The sequence below is a fragment of the Rattus norvegicus genome, chromosome 19 (assembly GCF_021556685.1).
Source record: "Rattus norvegicus strain SHRSP/BbbUtx chromosome 19, alternate assembly SHRSP_T2T, whole genome shotgun sequence".
Lineage (NCBI taxonomy): Eukaryota > Metazoa > Chordata > Mammalia > Rodentia > Muridae > Rattus > Rattus norvegicus.
The window spans coordinates 26,562,713-26,579,777 of NC_141552.1; the positions used below are offsets into that span (position 1 = coordinate 26,562,713).

The following is a 17,065-nucleotide window of genomic DNA, read 5'->3' on the forward strand; positions in this document are numbered from 1 at the left end:
TTCCTGCGAACGTCATATGAGAAGCTTAAGTTTTTTTGTGTTTTTTCCCTTTCTTTTTTCTCTCTTTATCTCTTTCTTTCTTTCTTTCATTCTTTCTTCCTTTGCTTTATAAGTTTAGAGGGATGTATTTTGGGCCATTGATATGCCCCTAATATCTTAGTTATGGATGTGATCGATCAGTATTAGTGTATGCATTCAATAAAATATCCATTTTTGACTAAGGTAGATGCTTCTGTGTTTTGTGGGGTGACCCATTGTCAATGTCTAGTGAGCTGGGGCCCTGGGTACGGTCGCATACCCCCAGGACACAGGGGGTGCAGAGCAAAGGCAGAAGCAACTGCACACAGTTGCAAGCTTTATTAATCCTTATAAAGCTAGGAATATGAATAAGTACAATTTTCATTTTGTCAAGATTCCATAAGATCATTATTCCCAGGATACAAGGAACAACTGAGGGAAGACTAAACAAAGAAATACGAAAAAAATAAAGGCTTCTTCTCAAAATATTCATATAACAAATCACCTCTCTTATTATAATCAAAATATACTCACCATTACTGAGAGAGCGTTAGAACCACTTCCACAGAAACAGGACACAGCAGAAGATAGCTTAAGGCCAAGTGAGAAAAACATTTTGTTCTCCAGGGTGGAATTCCAGCCCCTACGTGAATCTGTCACCAGGCCTTTCTTGACCCTGCCTGGGAGCTGCATCTCTATGTCTTAACAATTCCTTCTTTTTTCTTTTTTTTTAAAAGTAATACTTTCCATGACATAGCTACATGTCCTTGGAGGTGTTTAATCATGTAAAAATAAAGCAACATAATACATAATGTACATAAGATTATGGCAAAACTAGCTCCTCCCAAGCTATGGAAAATCCTTTGAAGCCAAGCCTTGGGATCTAATCCTGTCAATTGATCACCCAAGAATTTCGCTATTTCCATAGGGGTAGTATCTTCTAGCTATTTACCAAAAGATATTCGAACATCATATTTCAAGGCATTAATTACTTTTGTAGCACTTTCATTACCTTCTAAATAGGCTTGAATTAACTTCCAATCATGTTCTGTATCATTATCCATATATTCATTAACACAAAAGTAGTAGGATTTCAATCATATCTTAAACCCTCATATTTTTCACCAGGTAACATCTTTCGACCCAACCATTCTACTGTTTGTTTTGAAACATCTACTTGATGTTGAAGTCTAGTATCAATTTTAGTTTGCTTTATCCATAACTCATGTGAATCTTTATGCCAGTCTTCAACAAAATGCTTTGTCTCCATAGATGTTTTTAATGCTATGCTGGAAATGGCTGACGAAGTAGCAACAGAAATAAGGCTTAAAATAGTAGCTACAATGACTCCAATAATTCCTTTACTTCTCTTCAGCAGATATTAAAAAAAAACAATAATCACATGATTAAGAGGATCTTGAGACCAATGACGTCCCAAATTAACAGGCATCCATACATATATTTTTGCTGCATATATTAATAGAATCTTGATTCATAGTAAACTGAACAGATAAATTAATACATGAATACAAATGACAGTTAATATAAGGAAATCCATTATTAAAATTAAATCTACCTATTAAAAACAAATATGGCATAGGAATACAAGTAGTAAGCTTTTCTTTCTTAAATATCATAAAATTATACTGAGAGGCAGATTGAGCAGGCCCAGAAAAGCTTCCATTAGCAATCACAACATCTTTTAATGCAGCGGCAGTCTTCCACAAATGAGCTTGGAACGCAGTAGGATCTTCCACAGAGGCCAGTCGATTATCAGCAATGCCACCATGTCCTCATTCCCTCAGCAAGGATCCATTAAGAAGTTCATTCTTCTCTCCGTTCATCCTGGTAACATTTGACAAATCACAAGTGGTAACATTCCATTTTGAACATGTATTAATAAATTGTCCATAAACACCCCAATTTATCTATTTATCTTGAATAATTTACAAAACATGCCAGGGCATTTTTCCAAATGCATGTGTGATATTTTAAGCCTATATAAGTAAATTGATCACAAATAGGATATACTGGCTCGCTAACAAACGTAATGCTATTCCAATTTTGGTTATAGACCAAGCTGACAATCCTGGAGCCTGTAACATTTATTCCTGGGAATAGTAAATTTTGATAACCCATTTGTGGGCATGATCTCTGTCCTAAACACAAAGGCATCATTAATCCAGCATAAGGAAAATTATACAAAGCTCCATCACGTCTATTCAAAAAGTTAAATTACTCCAAAGAGATGATAAAATGCTTGGGGTGATGTATAAAATCTCATCTGTTTCCCCCCAAGTAGCAGGTTGAAATAAAGGCGGATAAGGAATATAAGCCTGATAACTCACATTGGACGCAGCAGAAGAAACCGTGAGTAAAGCACACATTGCTAAGAATAAGTGCTCAGCAGTAAAGGGCTTTCCTGAAGGAGACAACATTTTTTCCTTTCAGTGCTTAATCGCTTCACCTGACCCCACATAGGTAATAGGGTTGTCACTGCACGGATCCTTATCCATTGTTGTTTGTGGACACTAAGAGAAACCAGGGCCTCAGTAATGGAGGACACCTCCTCATCTCCTGAGAACATCCATCAGGAGAAAATGTAGCTGGTTTAACTGGATTCCTTTGAGGGTAGGGAGCAGTTCTTATTATTCTGTGCTTGGATCCATCTCCCGGGTAACCAGAATTGTCTCCCATCCTGTAATGAGACAAAACCCTCTCCCCTATATACAATGATGTCCCTTCCTGCCATTCAGCATCTCTGTCAATTTTTATCCATACTGTCTGTTCCATGCCTTTTGGGGAAAGTTAACAAAGTGTCTATCTGCTCTTGATATAACTTCACCTTGTGGTAAATAAAGAAAATTAATAACATATAATGCTTGTGCCAATATATCTCTGTGACTGGTCTGCAAACTCCATTCAGGCTGTGTAAGGTCATCTCTTTTCTTCCTTTTCAATTTTATAATTTGTCATTTCAGGGTATGGTGAACTCTTTCAACAAAATTTTACCTTGGGGATTGTATTCTATACCAGTAATATGTACAATATGATATCGTTGACAAAGTTGTTTAAGTTGATAAGAAATATATATATTTTGGTCCATTATCAGTTTTAATTTTAGAGGGCAGTCCCATAACAGCAGAAGTTTCCAATAGATGCTGTATAACATGAGCAGTGCGTACTCCTGGCAATGGTGTAGCCCACACAAATTTTGAAAAATTATCTATGCTTACATCTATATGTGAAAGGCGACCAAACTCAGAAATATGGGTTATATCGATCTGACACGATGTATTAAGTTGCATCCTTCTGGGATTAATTTGAGATGGAATACATTTTATACGTGAAGACTGACACATAGGACAATTAGCAATAATTTGTTTGGCTTCAGAATAGGGAATCTTACATTTAATATGGAAATATCCAACATTGGCATGATTGTAACTGTTTTCTTCTGGGGTAGCAAATTCCACTAATTGATCTACCATAGGATTGCCAAGTGTTAAAGATCCTGGCATTTTTGAATGTGATCTAATATGTGCAATGAATGTTCTAGAGTTTCATAATAGTAATAGTCCTTTAATATGTGAGAATAACAGTTAATATAAGCTTAGATGTAGAAACAACAGCAGTTGCAATATTCTGTACTACTCCTACAACATAAGCTGACTCGGCTATAATATTTTTACATCATGAGTAAAATCCGGCAATACATTAATTACTGCTAATACTTCATTTTGCTGTACTGACCCAAAAGAAGATTCTTGTCCCCAAAATTTATCTTTGGTCCAATAAGCCATCTGTCTTAGATCTTTGGTCTTGGAGCCATCTGTAAACACAGTAATGGCAGATGGTAATGGATTAACGGAAATTAGTGTATTTATCAAATTTCTTTTTGTTTTCTAAAGCAATCCCACAATTTACTATGGGGAAAATAAAATCCAGTATTTCCAGTGTAAGAAATCATAGATAATTGAAAAACCTCAGATGTCTGCATTAAATATTCCACTTTATCTTTGCTTAATTGGAAAATAATAGCAGCACAATCATATCCTCACAGTGTAACAGGTCTTTGTATGCCTTGCTGAATAATTAAAGAAATTTGTCCCTCATATGTTGTTAATGTTTGGTTAAAGTTATATTTAATATATATCCATTCTAAAGGCAACTCATCCTGAGTGAAAGTGCCTGTAGGATATTCAAGATTATTTAAACATATAATTTAATAACTCTATCTGGATCAATACGTGCCAACTATCCATCTTTCCATTTTCAGAAAAGATATCCTACCATGCCTTCATATAAGCATTAATATCCCCAGCCTCCTTTATAGGTAATAATGCTCTCCTGTATTCTTCATTAGCATTTTCAAAAGCAAGCATTTGCAGCAGTTGTCCTCCAGCTTCCTCTCCTACCACTGTTCTTTCCAATGTTAATTTTAATATACATAAAAACTTAATATATGGTTCATAGAAAGCTACTACCTTTTTCAACCAACCACTATCATCCTTTATAATAAGTCGGTTGGGCCACACCTTGAATCGATGCTGGCCTAATTATAGGAAAAGAAAAAGCAGGTGAATTCGTCATCATCGTCGTCTGAATCTAATGGTTAATATGTCATCCTCCAGAAATGACTTAGAAAAAACTGCTTCAGGCAGTGGTGCAGAGCTCAAAACTTTTACTTTCACTTTTGTCTTACTGAAGCTGTAGCTTCTTGTTCTGTATTCCTTATTGCCCTGTCTGCATTCATGGCCTTGAACACAGTAAAAATCACAGCTCAAAGAGACCAGAAATTGGAATCTTTTTGCCCTGCCTGACAGCCTTTTCCACCTTAGCTTTCACTTTGACCCAGATATCAGAATCCCTGGAACCCTCGACAGGGAACCAAGGAGTGTACTCTCTTGCTGTCTCTAAACACTTTCCTAAACCAGACTGAGAGACATGAATTCCCTGCACCTTTAAAAGATGCTTAAGCATAGCAAGATGAAGAGAAGATTTATCTTGTCCCATTTCCTTGTAATAAAATGTACTTACCTTATCTGACTGTCCTGACTTACCTTCAGGGACCCCGTTCCGGTGCCAAAGGTCAACGTCTAGTGTGTTGGGAGCCCTGTGTCCGGTCGCATTCCTTTCTGTGTTTCCCGATGCTCAGTGGCCATGCGACTCCAGCATGCTTTGAAATGAACCAGTCCGCCACCACCACCACCACCACCCCCACCACCAATTTGGTTTTGTAAATAAAGTGTTATTGACATTGCCATACTCAGCATTTACATCCTGTTCAGTGCTGCTTCTGGCTGCAGCTGCAGGGCTTAGGAGCCACAGAGCTGAGAGCATTGACCATTTGCCTTGTTTGTGAAAGAGGTGACTGACCCCTGTGCTCGAGGTGGCCTTCCCATGCCACTTAACGCATAGCATGGGTCTCTGTGCCATCCTCTCCCTTTGCTGTGGTATGCACTTCTTGGTACATTTCTGTTAGCTCTTGACATTTCCAGAGCATTGCGGCTTGCAAATTGTATTTGAATGGCACCAGGAATAGACCTGATAGCAGGGTGTGGGACGCTCCCTATAGGGACCCTGCCCAAGGGAATAAGCTTACTTTTCCAGTCAACTCCCTAGACAGTGAGCCTTTGTGGAACAAAGTACTTCTTGACATGACTTACAGTCATGACTCTCTGCAGTGCACCCAATCCCTGTTTGGCTCAGATGTCCCCCAGAGAGGTTGTGTAAGCGAGTGTCCCCAGTAGAGGCAGCATTCTGTGTGGTAGCATTGCCATGGCATCCAGGAAAGTCAAAACCAGAGGGACATGACTTGGAAGCAGATGTCCATGGGGAGAAGGATGGACAGGGGGTATGCTGAGAAGCACTTCCTTGGCTTTTTCACAGCCATGTAGGCTGCATGCCATGCTGTGTACCCATGCTGTGCTGAAGCCCCAGGCTTTGATTCTCCCACAGCTGCTTTGTCCTGGGGCCAGGGTAGGATTAAGCAGACTTCAGCAGGAGAAAGGTGAAAACCCTGGTTGCGGGGTGGGGATTGCACAGTCATAACACTCCTGCACATGAGGCCCCTGACTTAGAGCCGTATAGCAGCTGTGACAAGCCAGCTCTGGTGACACTCACCTGCAATCTCAGCCCATGGGGGGTAGAGGCAGTAGGATCAGTTGTTTAATTATCCTTGGCTACATGGCAAGTTCGAGGCCAGCCTGGGCAACTTTGTCTATGAAAATAAGACAAAACTAGGTCTTGACTCTGAGCATCACTGCCTATACCTGGCATGGTTGCCCCACCCCAGGTAAGAAACTCCTCTGTCCAGAGGCCATAACTGCAGGAGACCCCTGGCCAAGTGTCTATACAGCGCCCTGTTTGACTGGTCTGTGCTGAGGACCAACCACGCTCTCCTCAACAGGAAGGACATGGGAGAGGCTGTTTCTGTGAGGTCCCGGGCCCTGAGACGGCCAAGAATAAACCCTGTCCTTGGGAAAGCCATGGAGACTAGGAACCCGGGGGATCTCTGCAAACACCAGGGCTGGCATGGGACTCTGATCCTCTACAGCAGCTGCTCTCAATCTGTGGGTTCTGTATCAGAGCTCCTGCACACCAGACATTTACATTACAATTCCTCACAGTAACAAAGTTACACTCATGAAGTAGCTCTCCAATAAGTTTATGTTGGGATGACAACATGAGGAACTGAAATAAAGAGACACAGGATTAGGAAGGGTAAGAACCGCTATTCTATAGGAACCCAGGCATCTGCACTCGGTGTCTGGAATTGTGATAGGCTAGACTTCACCCTCAGTGATGCCAGCATGTGGGCACCAAGCCTAGTTTCCACCCCAATGCTTACTGGATATGTGCAGGCCTGGTTCCATCAAGAAGTAATAAAGGAACCCTTGGTAAAAAACACTGGGTACCAAACAGGTCAGGAAAACACACCCCCTCTGCTGCAACTCCTCTCAGGAGGGCTAGTCTTTCCAGGAGGCCCCGGCTATAACCAAACCTTGTCTCCCAGTGCTTGCCCATTGGTGTCTTGGCCATATTCAGATTTGAGGACTTTGAACAGAATAGCTTCCAGCAGATTTGCATCAATGAATCCAACAAGTAGTTGCAGTCCTACTTCACCCAGCGCATCTTCAAGCTGAGGCAGGTGAGAGTGGACACCTATTCCCCAGCACAGCCCGGCCATCACCCTGAATGTCAGCGATGTCCCTCAGTATCAGCAGGATGGGGCCTGGGCACCATAGGTTCCCCAGGACCTAAAGCTATGTCCTTGAACTAAGTGCCATGCTCAGCCCTTCCAGCCTCTTTCAACCCTTCTGGATGCTCAACTGCTCCTGCAGCAAGGCATCAGTGTGCACATTCTGTCACGTCATTTGTGTGTGTCTACAGGTGGTCAGAGCCTGTCCCCTCTGTTCCTTTCTTTTGCTGTATTTGCCTTTCTGAGGAGGCAGGACTCACAGGTATGGGAGGCAGCCACATGCATATTCTGCAGCCATGTCTGACTCCTCTGAGGCTCAGTCCCACTTACACACCTACTCTCCAACCTCCCCACTCCATGTCACCCCTGGAGCTCTGTAGACCTTCCTGCTTTCTGTCTTTATATAACTGGTGACACTGCAGCCCTCAGTGGTGTCATACAGTGTTAGTTTGTCTTTGCACTGCCTGGAGGTCTGACTTAGGAGAATGGCTACCATTCTCATTCCTGTTCAAGGGTCAGAATCTGAATCCTATGTAAGGCTGAATAATATTCCAGCACATGGCTGTGCCATGTTGAATTTACACAGTCACCTATGGATCTTATATTTTGGCTTGTAAACACACACATATAAGACTCAAGTGACACCCAAGTGGAGAATTGCTGGAGTCCTCCATGGCTTTCTGAACCGTCTGAGAGACCATCCTGTCCACAGTGTATAGGGCACCATCTACTCATTGCTCACACAGCATGAGGAGATTAGGGAGGGTTAACCTGGCTTCACTGTCTCCTACTTTCTGCCACACTAGCCCTAGCATCTTTCTGTATTGCAGTGAATGTTTAGAACCCAGGAGGATTCCAGCTTCCTTGCTCAAATATACCAAGTTCCTCCTTGCCTGCTTTGAGACTGAGTCTCATGCAGCCCAGGCTGGGTTTGATCTCACCATTAGTTAAGATGGCCATGAACTCCTGGTTCTCATGCCTCAGATGTCTCTGAGTGCTGGGTGACAGGTATGCACCACTCTTAAGTCCTGCCACTGGGACAAGAGTGAGCAGAGCCAGCTCTGAAGCACACACTGTGCTGGTGTCAGTGATGACTGACTTATGATCCTGTCTTCCTTGGCCATGGCCCTTCTCCTTGGTGCATGCCATCCTTCCTCCCTGTGACTCATGGGGACACCAAGCCTGAGGATGTCAGGAAGAAGTTTACTTACTTCACTGGGTTGGAGGCTGTTAGGTTCCTGCGTCAGTAGGTGAGATTCAAGCTAGAAGGTTTGTGGCATGAGAAACTGGAACAGAACTGGAATGGCAGGAACAATTGTCACCTGGCTCTGAGAAGACCAGGTGGGCAGAAACTCATCGTTGGGCAGGTAGTGAGCTCAAGTCCAGGCTGGGCATTGCTCAGCGCATGTGAACAGGTGTGCTTACATGGACATGTGTTTCCCCCACATGGTCACCACTTATCCAGGCACGGTGAATACTCCAAGGAGCTTTTTATGTTTTAACATTGTGTGTGTTTGTGTGTCCATACATACATATACACACATACATTCGTACATATACACGAATACACGTACATGAAAACACATGCATATACATGACTATACACATTCATGCTCACACACACATATATACACACCTACATGCATACACACATACACACACATACACACACATACACACATACATGCATACACACATACACATATACATACACACATATACACACATACACACATACATACATACACACATACACATATACATACACACATATACACACATACAATACATATACACACATACAAATACACCTATACACACATATAGACAGACATATACACACATATACATATACACGTATACACATACATGCATACACACATTCATATCCACACGTACATACAGACATATACATACATTCTCACATACATGTAAGCACATGAGTGAAAGCCAGAGGACAGCTTGGCCCTTGGTTCTCTCCCTTTTACCACGTGGGTCCTGGGGATTGAGTCAAGCTCATCAGACTTGACAGCAAGCCCCTTTAACTGTAGAGCCCTCTTGTTGGCTGCCAGTCACCTCTTTCCACAAATTCTATCCATGGTGGAATGTTTACAGTTGTTATTCTCATGATTCCTTCAGCAATAGCGCAGACATCATTTACACTGCATTAGGAGTTATAATTCATGTAGATGTCAGGAGAGCTGGAGGCGTGGATCAAGAAGAGAGCCCACTTTCAATGTCATTATGTGGTATTGCCTTAGGCCCTTTTATACACTCCCGTGGCCTTGTCTGAGTATATGTTTGAGGTCTCTCTATGACTGTGCAAAGAAGTAAGGGCTAGGGCTGGGCCACAAAATAGGAAAGTACTTGTTCATCCAAAAACAAAAACAAAAAAACAAACAAACAAACAAACAAAAATAGCTCTAGGGTTAAATATTGGTGCTAGTACTGAACTACACAGCCAGAAGGTATTTTTCTAAGTAAATAACACAATATTGGGGATGACAATATGATCAAATATCCTACAACATGAGTTTGCAATGTTACCTACATTTTATAAATCAAGTCTGACCACCGTTTTGGTTGTTTCCAATCATGTCTGAGTGCATCATCACGGGAATGCCAAGGAAAATCAGAAATGGGTTCTTGAAGCTGTTGCACAGGGCCAGTATAGACCTAAATACCACAGAGGAAACCTTGATTCTTATCACAAGGGATCATTCACCATCCCTCTTGTCACATAACTTATGACAAGACGTCACCTTTCCTAAACTTAGCCTTTTCCCGAGTGCTGCAGAAGGGAAGATCTGGTGTCAAGGGGTCTGGATTCAAACCACAGGACACTGAATTCATTTAAATAGGTGTAGTTCATTGAATGCACACACCAATACAGTTCAACCAGAGCAACAGCTCACAACTGTGTACTGGACATTGCTAGGCCCAGCTCATTGCAAAATCCACATGGGCTCATGCACAAGTGTTGGAAATGCTTCGGTCTATGGGCCCTGACTCAGGCCATTTTACACATAATTGTTCCAATTTTCCTTGAATCTATTGGGTCCTATGTGAAGAATACACTTGGGGAACTTGTTAAGATTAACAAACCTCATAACATACAGAACATAACAGGGTATGTGACCAGCACCACACAGTTCAACATCAGAGTTTTTTGTTCTTTGTTAGTGTTTTTCTTGGCATCCATGATGTGGAGGCGTATTACAGAACAATAGGAAAGAGCTGGCTGCTGTAACAAATTCACTGCTATTAAGGTAGGTATTGGGGCAAGACCTCAGCAGTAGCCCTTAAGATGGGAAGGAGATGATGTGTTTGATAACTGAAAGGAGCTGCCTCAGCTGTGTTTCTCTGCCTGCTCAGTGCCCATTCACCATCACTCTGTCCCTGAAGAGGAACTCAAGGTCTGCCCCCTGCTGCCTGTGAGCCAGGACTAGGCACAGAAAGGCAAGGCCACAGCAATGGTTTCCAATCCCTCAGTAATGCTGGATTTCCAATAAGGTACTTGTATACACAAATACAGTGTGGTAAGTTGCAATAGATACTAATCATTTCTCACATAGGGCAGCAGTTGATTGACTACAACTAATTCTATTAAAAAAAAGAAACCTGGCTCTTGTAGAAATATACAAAGAAATATCTAGGATGGTGGGGGATGAATTCTGCCATGGACTGAACTCAGAAAAGAGGGGTTGGGAAAAAGATGCAGGGTTAAATAGCCCACCAGGTTCACATTGTGTCAACTTGATTTAATCTAAGGACAAAGAAGTGGAGTATCTCTGATGGCTTCCTTCCAGTCCCTTTAAAGCATCACTGGGGTTTGAACTCAGAACTTCACACTTCTTGATGGGGCAACTACACTCAAGGAAGCTTGAGACTGTCATAGGCACAGTATTATGCTATATATACAGAGTAGATAATACTAAGATGTTCAGATGGTGATGTCCATTTGTATGCACTCTTAATGTGGACCTAAAAAAAGAGAGATCAAGGTCCTTAAAATAGAAAGATCAGTTCCAGTTGTTTTCTACCATTCCAAACAGAACGACTGGTAGGGAGAGAATGGTAAATAATCGAGAATTCGTAGATGATGCTTTGAATGAAGTGTGGATTTCTGTGCTGGTTTAAAACAGGGTCTCAAGTATCACATGTTGCCCTCTACCTGGCTGGCCAGGATCACTTTGAGCTCAGATAAACCTCCTTTCACTTTGCAATAAATAGGCTTATAAGAGTGGCCTCCAAGGACAGTGCAGACAGCATTAGCCTTTCACAGTTAAGGTGTGTAACCCACAACTATAGTTTTAGCCATGTTTTTCCATGTCTACCAGCTATTTCAGATTGTTGCTGTTATATGCCTGACAATCAAGGATGCAGAAAAATAACCTGATACAGAGTAAGGAATGGTGATCACATGGTGATCTCATGGTGCCTCTTCCGTACGTTCTGGATGAGGTTTGTTAAAATTCCAATATTGCAAAAAGCTTTATATAGGGCCCATCACATTAAGGGTCACTATGCACTGTTCTATCTAAAATGGCCTAATCAGAACTGACTCCCATATAACACTTCCTGCAATCCTCATATGAGAAGCTTGAGCTTTTAGTTTTGACTTTTTCTTTTCTCGTTCTTTCTTATTTTTTACTATATAAGTTGAGACAAAGATAGTTAAGGCCATGAATTTGCCCCCAAAATTTGAACTACGGATGTGATCAATCAGTGTTAGTGGGTGCATTCTATAAAGTATTCATTTTTTACTATGATAGATGCTTTTGTGTTTGGTGGGGTGGCCATTTCCCAGTGTACAGGTGCTGGGACCTTGCTCTATCCACTTAATGATGTTTATAGCCTCATATTAGATGTTTCTGTGCACCCCCTATATCTCTTGTGTATTTTATTTTTCCGATAAAAGCTCATGGTATATCTTACTCAGGCCTGTGAGCAGTGCTCCTTTGGCGACATTGGTGCAAATAGCAGAACCCCACAAGCAGCATGAGGTTCCCTTCACTGGAGTCTCCAATATTGCATTTTCCTCTGGCAACTGGGCTCCACACTTTTCCTAGCACCATAAAGACTTCAACTCTTTCTCCTAAGGAATTTATTGGCAATTGTCAATTGCTAAGCACATGACTTCATGAGTGTTCCCCTAATACACACCCATGTTATAACCTACCATGCAGACTATTTCTTGATGTGATATAAAGCACCTGTACAGAATGAGACAGGAGAACTTTTGACTGCATATTCAAGCTGGTATGAAATCTCAGGAAGTTTTAATGGCTAACATTGGTGAATGTGGACAATTTGAGTTAGTGAGACATTTTTTTGGGCAAGATTTGACAGGAAACATTCATTTAGATGCATAGGAATTACTAAGGTTTTTTGTAATCAAGCCTTGAGGAAAATTTGGCTTTGGAAGCAGGAGATGCTCAGTGGCTCTGCCCCAGGAAAGTCTCCTGGAAAGGGCACCTCTGCTTATGCTCAGTACAGGGAGAACATTAGCAGGGAGGCAAAGTCTGCTCCCCATGACATCAGCTGTCCCTTCTTGGACATTCTATTGTCTCCTAGAGAGTTCTGGCATCCTCTGTGATGTCACCAGTGTTGTAGTGACAACCAGTGCCCTAGTTTCTCTCAGTCTGAGTCTGGCGGTTACAAGCTAAGACATGTTTTCCCGTCTTCGCAAGCGTTTTGGGAGGGGGAACGTCGATTCTGGAGAGACTAGAGTGAAGGAGTCTGGCTTTTCTTCTCAAAGTAATGATGGACAAAGACAGCACTTCTGGGGAATGTGGAGTAAGTTCTGGGCAGTATATTTTGAGCATCCTGCCAGGGTGGCTGCAGGCTTAAGCTGACCTTTCTAGCAATGGGCCACAACAACTGGAGCATCTGAAAAGGAATTGAATTTCCATGAATATCACAATTCCTTAAAGTCAAGGATTTCAGAACTTTAGTTTCCCCATCCCCACTGGGAGGATATGGTAAGGACAATGCTATTATACTGTGAACTTCTGGTCTTTACTTTTCAGTTCATTTGTTCTGTTACATTGATATAATAACACCATCAGTAGTCATGGAGGGTCCACCTTTTCTGAGTTTAGACAGGGCAGCAGCAATGTATTTCACTATCATTGCTTCTTTAAATACAGTGGGTATCTGACAGTAGTAACAGGGAGAGATTGTGCTCCAGGCAATAACCTTATGTTCTTAGACCTTCTCTGATTTCTTCTAACTGTCAGGGTCATCGTTTGCCTTATATATTAGAGGTTGTATGTTACAAAAATTTTTCTACAATACCAAAACTATTTTGAACGTGTAGACCAAGATTCAGCCTGTAACCTATTCGCAATTCTGGGGCATTTGGTATTTCACATAGGGACACTGATAAGTCTGTTGAACATATCCTCCCTGGAAATGCGTTTTAAATCCAAAGTTGTTGGCTTAGAGTATCAGGGTAGGACATCTGAGTGTCTCCAATCACTCAAGTTTTGTGGATGGTGAATTTATCATCTGAGTTCTGAAGCCACAGGAGTGAGGGTCCTGAAACCAAGCTGTACCCTGTTCAGCTGATAATAATCCTGGAGAAGCCATCTCCGTGGTACATGTAAGCACGTGATGTCCGGCATAGGGAACACCTGGCTGCTTATGTCTCTTGGTCTCTATGGAGTAGTGGGAGAACTGAGATCCCCTGAGGAGGTCTCTTAAGCATAGACCAATCGCCTAGCAGTGACACTGGGTTCCTGGCTTTTTCTCCTGTTTAGGCCTCACTGAGGTCTATGAACACTCTATGCATTCTCCCCATGCAGGTTCACTTGTGTTCTTCTACCTACAGACGCTGGGCGAGAAACATCATCCCCTGGCACTGAACTAAGCGAGAATCAGGCCAAGAAGGAAAAGGAGAGGCTGATTAAAGAGCTGCAGCTCATTACCGAGGAGAGAAATGACCTGAGAGATCGCCTGAGGTTTCTGACAGACAGATCCATGAAGAACAGGTATGAATTGCACCAAATGCTCTTGTTTTATTCCTGGGTCTGCAAGGTCACCTTCTTATCCTATTAAGGTTTTGGGTTCTAGAAAGCTGTGCCTTTCTAACCACCCTGTGCTAAACCTCACCTCCCGTATAGTGGAGATTCAGAACCTGACCCTTCCTGAGGAGTGAGATTGAAAATGGACTCATCTGCTTCCATTTATTTAAAAGCAGAACTTGTGGTCTGAATGAAGAATTCAGGGATAAAGTCAGGGATAGTGAGTGCCCAGTGTGCATTTGCAAAGCCCTTGACAGCTGGTGGCTTTGCAAGATTGTAATTGCAGTGAGTTTATGGTGAGTCTCTGTACTTGCTAGGCAGGGGACTGAGTGCTGGAAGATCCAGGCAGCAGCCTGGGGTAATATAGGACCCACCCTGAGTTCATATATTCCTAAATGCCGATGTTCATTGTATTCTATCATTTCGGGCCAGGCCACACTTCAGGCCAAATCCATATTATGAAGACCTGGAGAGAATGGAGGAGGCGGTCATGTCAATTCTGCACAACTTAGAGATGGAGAACACTGAGGTCCATGAGAACAACCATAAGCTGAAGAAGGAGATTACCTTCTCTAGGTAAGTCCTGGTCAGAAAGGCTATCACTTGTGGAATGGCCATTTCTGACTTTCTTTGTTCTGGATAGGACGGTCTTCAGCTCTGGTTCTATCTCTTGTGCTATTTACCCATCAGTGTTCCAGGGTCATTAGGACTCAGTTTTCAGTTCCATAAAAGACTGTTACTCATCCCAGGATTGTCTAGGCATCTTCAAAAGGCTCTAGAGAGAACAGTATTGATTGAAGTCAGCAGAAGTTTATTAGGCTGACCTGGACCTATGGTGTCACACCAGGTTTTACAAAACTCAGTGCGTGGACCACATGGTTAGCATGACCTTCTCTTGGTTCTACTGACCTCTTTTGAGGGTGTTGGCCCAGTACTAATTGATGTTGCCCCCATGCATTGGGCTTTCATGGATAGTTGTAGATCCATGTTCTTTCTCAGAGGTGTGGACACTAATTGGTGTCAGGCCAAGCAAACAATTTATTCTTCCCAGAATTAACTCTTTATGGTTTGTGCAGCAGCCTTATATGTATCAAGATGCATTTTATTAAGTCTTCATGGGTATGTGGGACCTGGTAGAGTTAGTGGGACTTGGGAGTAGGAAAGGGAGAAAGGGCCAGCATGATCTTACTATGCAGACTGTATTTCCAGAAACCTGCTCAGCCAGCTCCTGATGGAGAACACATGTAGGAAGAAGTTGGTCCCACTGAAGCAGGAGAGCAAGGAGGTACATCTTGATTGTGCACTGAACCAGAAATATTTGGTTGACTTCAACAAGAAAGATAAAGACCATCAACGGCCAGAACCAGCATTATCAGGTAGGGACGTGTTAGCTTAACAATATCTGATAAAATTTGCCACATTGATACATCTTTGCTTCTCTTACCACCTTTCTAATTTACACTCACAACCAGCCAACCACCTCATGTAATGGAATTGTTCATTGCTCTGCCTATGCACAAGTATTCTGGGAAGTTAACCACTTTTCAGAAACTGAATTATTGTGCAAGCATATTTTGCTGCTCTTTTTGAAGCTGCAGTCTAGAAATGGTGACAGATGAATAACATATCTTATTATTGCATATCCATGTGATACATTGGATCCTATGTAGAGTTTTGAACAGTTTCTTGGTTCTTTGACAAATGACACTCTGTGGTCATGTGATCTCTTGTGTAGGAAGCACCTTTGGGATAAGAACCAAGTGCAAATGTCAAATTAGTACTTGTCATTGGCTTTAACCTTGGTGACATATGGACATCTCCTTTCTTCCTGCAACCTGATGAGTTCTCTTGCCATTGCCCTGTTCTTGGTTTGCACTGGTATAAGTCTGGGTCCCATATTGGCAGCCCACATTACTGTGAGGCTTTCTGGAGATTTTGCCCTGCCCACAGAGTTAGCAACAATGATATCACTTAAAATGTCCATGTCGACTGTCCAATAGAACTGAGGCGGTAGAAGGCAGCATTCTGACAGCTGGATTGCATTTCCCCACCAAATCAGTGTCTGAAAAACTGCCTTCCTCTCCCAGGTCTCAGAAAGTGCAAGAGAGCTGGAATTGGACACACCCCAGTAAGAGAGCTTCCTGAAGAATAAGTTGCTTTCTCAGGAGTCCCTGATGACCAACATCCTGAATGGTAACAACATTTTTTGGATGAGTATTCATCCTCTGAGTTAATTTGTCATTACTTAGAGACCCTAAATTTATATACCACTAAGCCAGCCTGACTGATTGAAGTCTTACTTTCTTCTCAGAAAACAGCACTTGAGAGACAACTTGGGGGACTGCCTTTCATTATGTGTGCTAGAGGAGAAACAGCAATACGTCTGTGCTTCTAAATGTTCGTTAAGAATATGCTTTTAGAAATATTTTTGTTATGATTTTAATTGAAGTTTTCTTTTTGTTGTTTCATATTTATATGTTCTTGTTACTATTTTTACTTTCAAATATTTTTAAATATTTTTATTCATTTTAATCCTGTTTTGTTGTAAAAATGTATTTGTTATGAATAAAAATTGAATTCTATCTCTTGACTCTTAAGACCATCATTCTTACTCAAGGGTTCTGTCCCCTCCTGTGGACTTAGAACTGACAGCTACAGATGGATCTCTGCATGTTCCATGGATCCTGGGCTAATAAGTGAATTCAAAGTCACCAAGGGGTAGTCAGTGTGACAGTGTCTTTTGTGAGGATAATGTGGCTGTTCCTCGGACACACACTTTATGATGTAATCACTGACACACTTTACCCAATTGTTA

At 42.0% G+C, this 17,065-nt stretch overlaps 1 protein-coding gene and 1 long non-coding RNA gene across 5 annotated transcripts; one reads left to right on the forward strand and one right to left on the reverse strand.

Annotated features, from left to right (window-relative positions):
- Positions 1 to 342: 342 nt before the first annotated feature.
- On the reverse strand, positions 343 to 5,206 carry LOC147999277 (uncharacterized). Of its 3 annotated transcripts, XR_015644303.1 has the most exons (5): positions 5,082 to 5,206; positions 4,506 to 4,573; positions 3,772 to 3,850; positions 2,367 to 2,440; positions 344 to 1,863 (listed from the first exon to the last, which is right to left on the reverse strand). It is a non-coding gene; the product is annotated as an uncharacterized LOC147999277 (long non-coding RNA). The 3 variants fall into 3 exon arrangements; XR_015644302.1 differs by lacking the exon at positions 2,367 to 2,440 and having other exon boundaries at positions 343 to 1,863; XR_015644304.1 differs by lacking the exons at positions 2,367 to 2,440; positions 4,506 to 4,573.
- Positions 5,207 to 7,151: 1,945 nt separating this feature from the next.
- Positions 7,152 to 16,832, forward strand: Dlg5l4 (discs large MAGUK scaffold protein 5 like 4). Of its 2 annotated transcripts, none has more exons than XM_087596301.1 (6): positions 7,152 to 7,285; positions 14,058 to 14,217; positions 14,683 to 14,826; positions 15,460 to 15,626; positions 16,338 to 16,443; positions 16,562 to 16,832. In XM_087596301.1, the coding sequence occupies exons 2-5, from the start codon at positions 14,207 to 14,209 to the stop codon at positions 16,400 to 16,402; spliced, it is 387 nt and encodes a 128-aa protein (XP_087452427.1). In that variant the 5' UTR covers positions 7,152 to 7,285; positions 14,058 to 14,206; the 3' UTR covers positions 16,403 to 16,443; positions 16,562 to 16,832. The 2 variants fall into 2 exon arrangements, with proteins under 2 accessions (XP_087452427.1, XP_087452426.1); XM_087596300.1 differs by lacking the exon at positions 7,152 to 7,285 and adding an exon at positions 12,870 to 13,021.
- Positions 16,833 to 17,065: the final 233 nt, after the last annotated feature.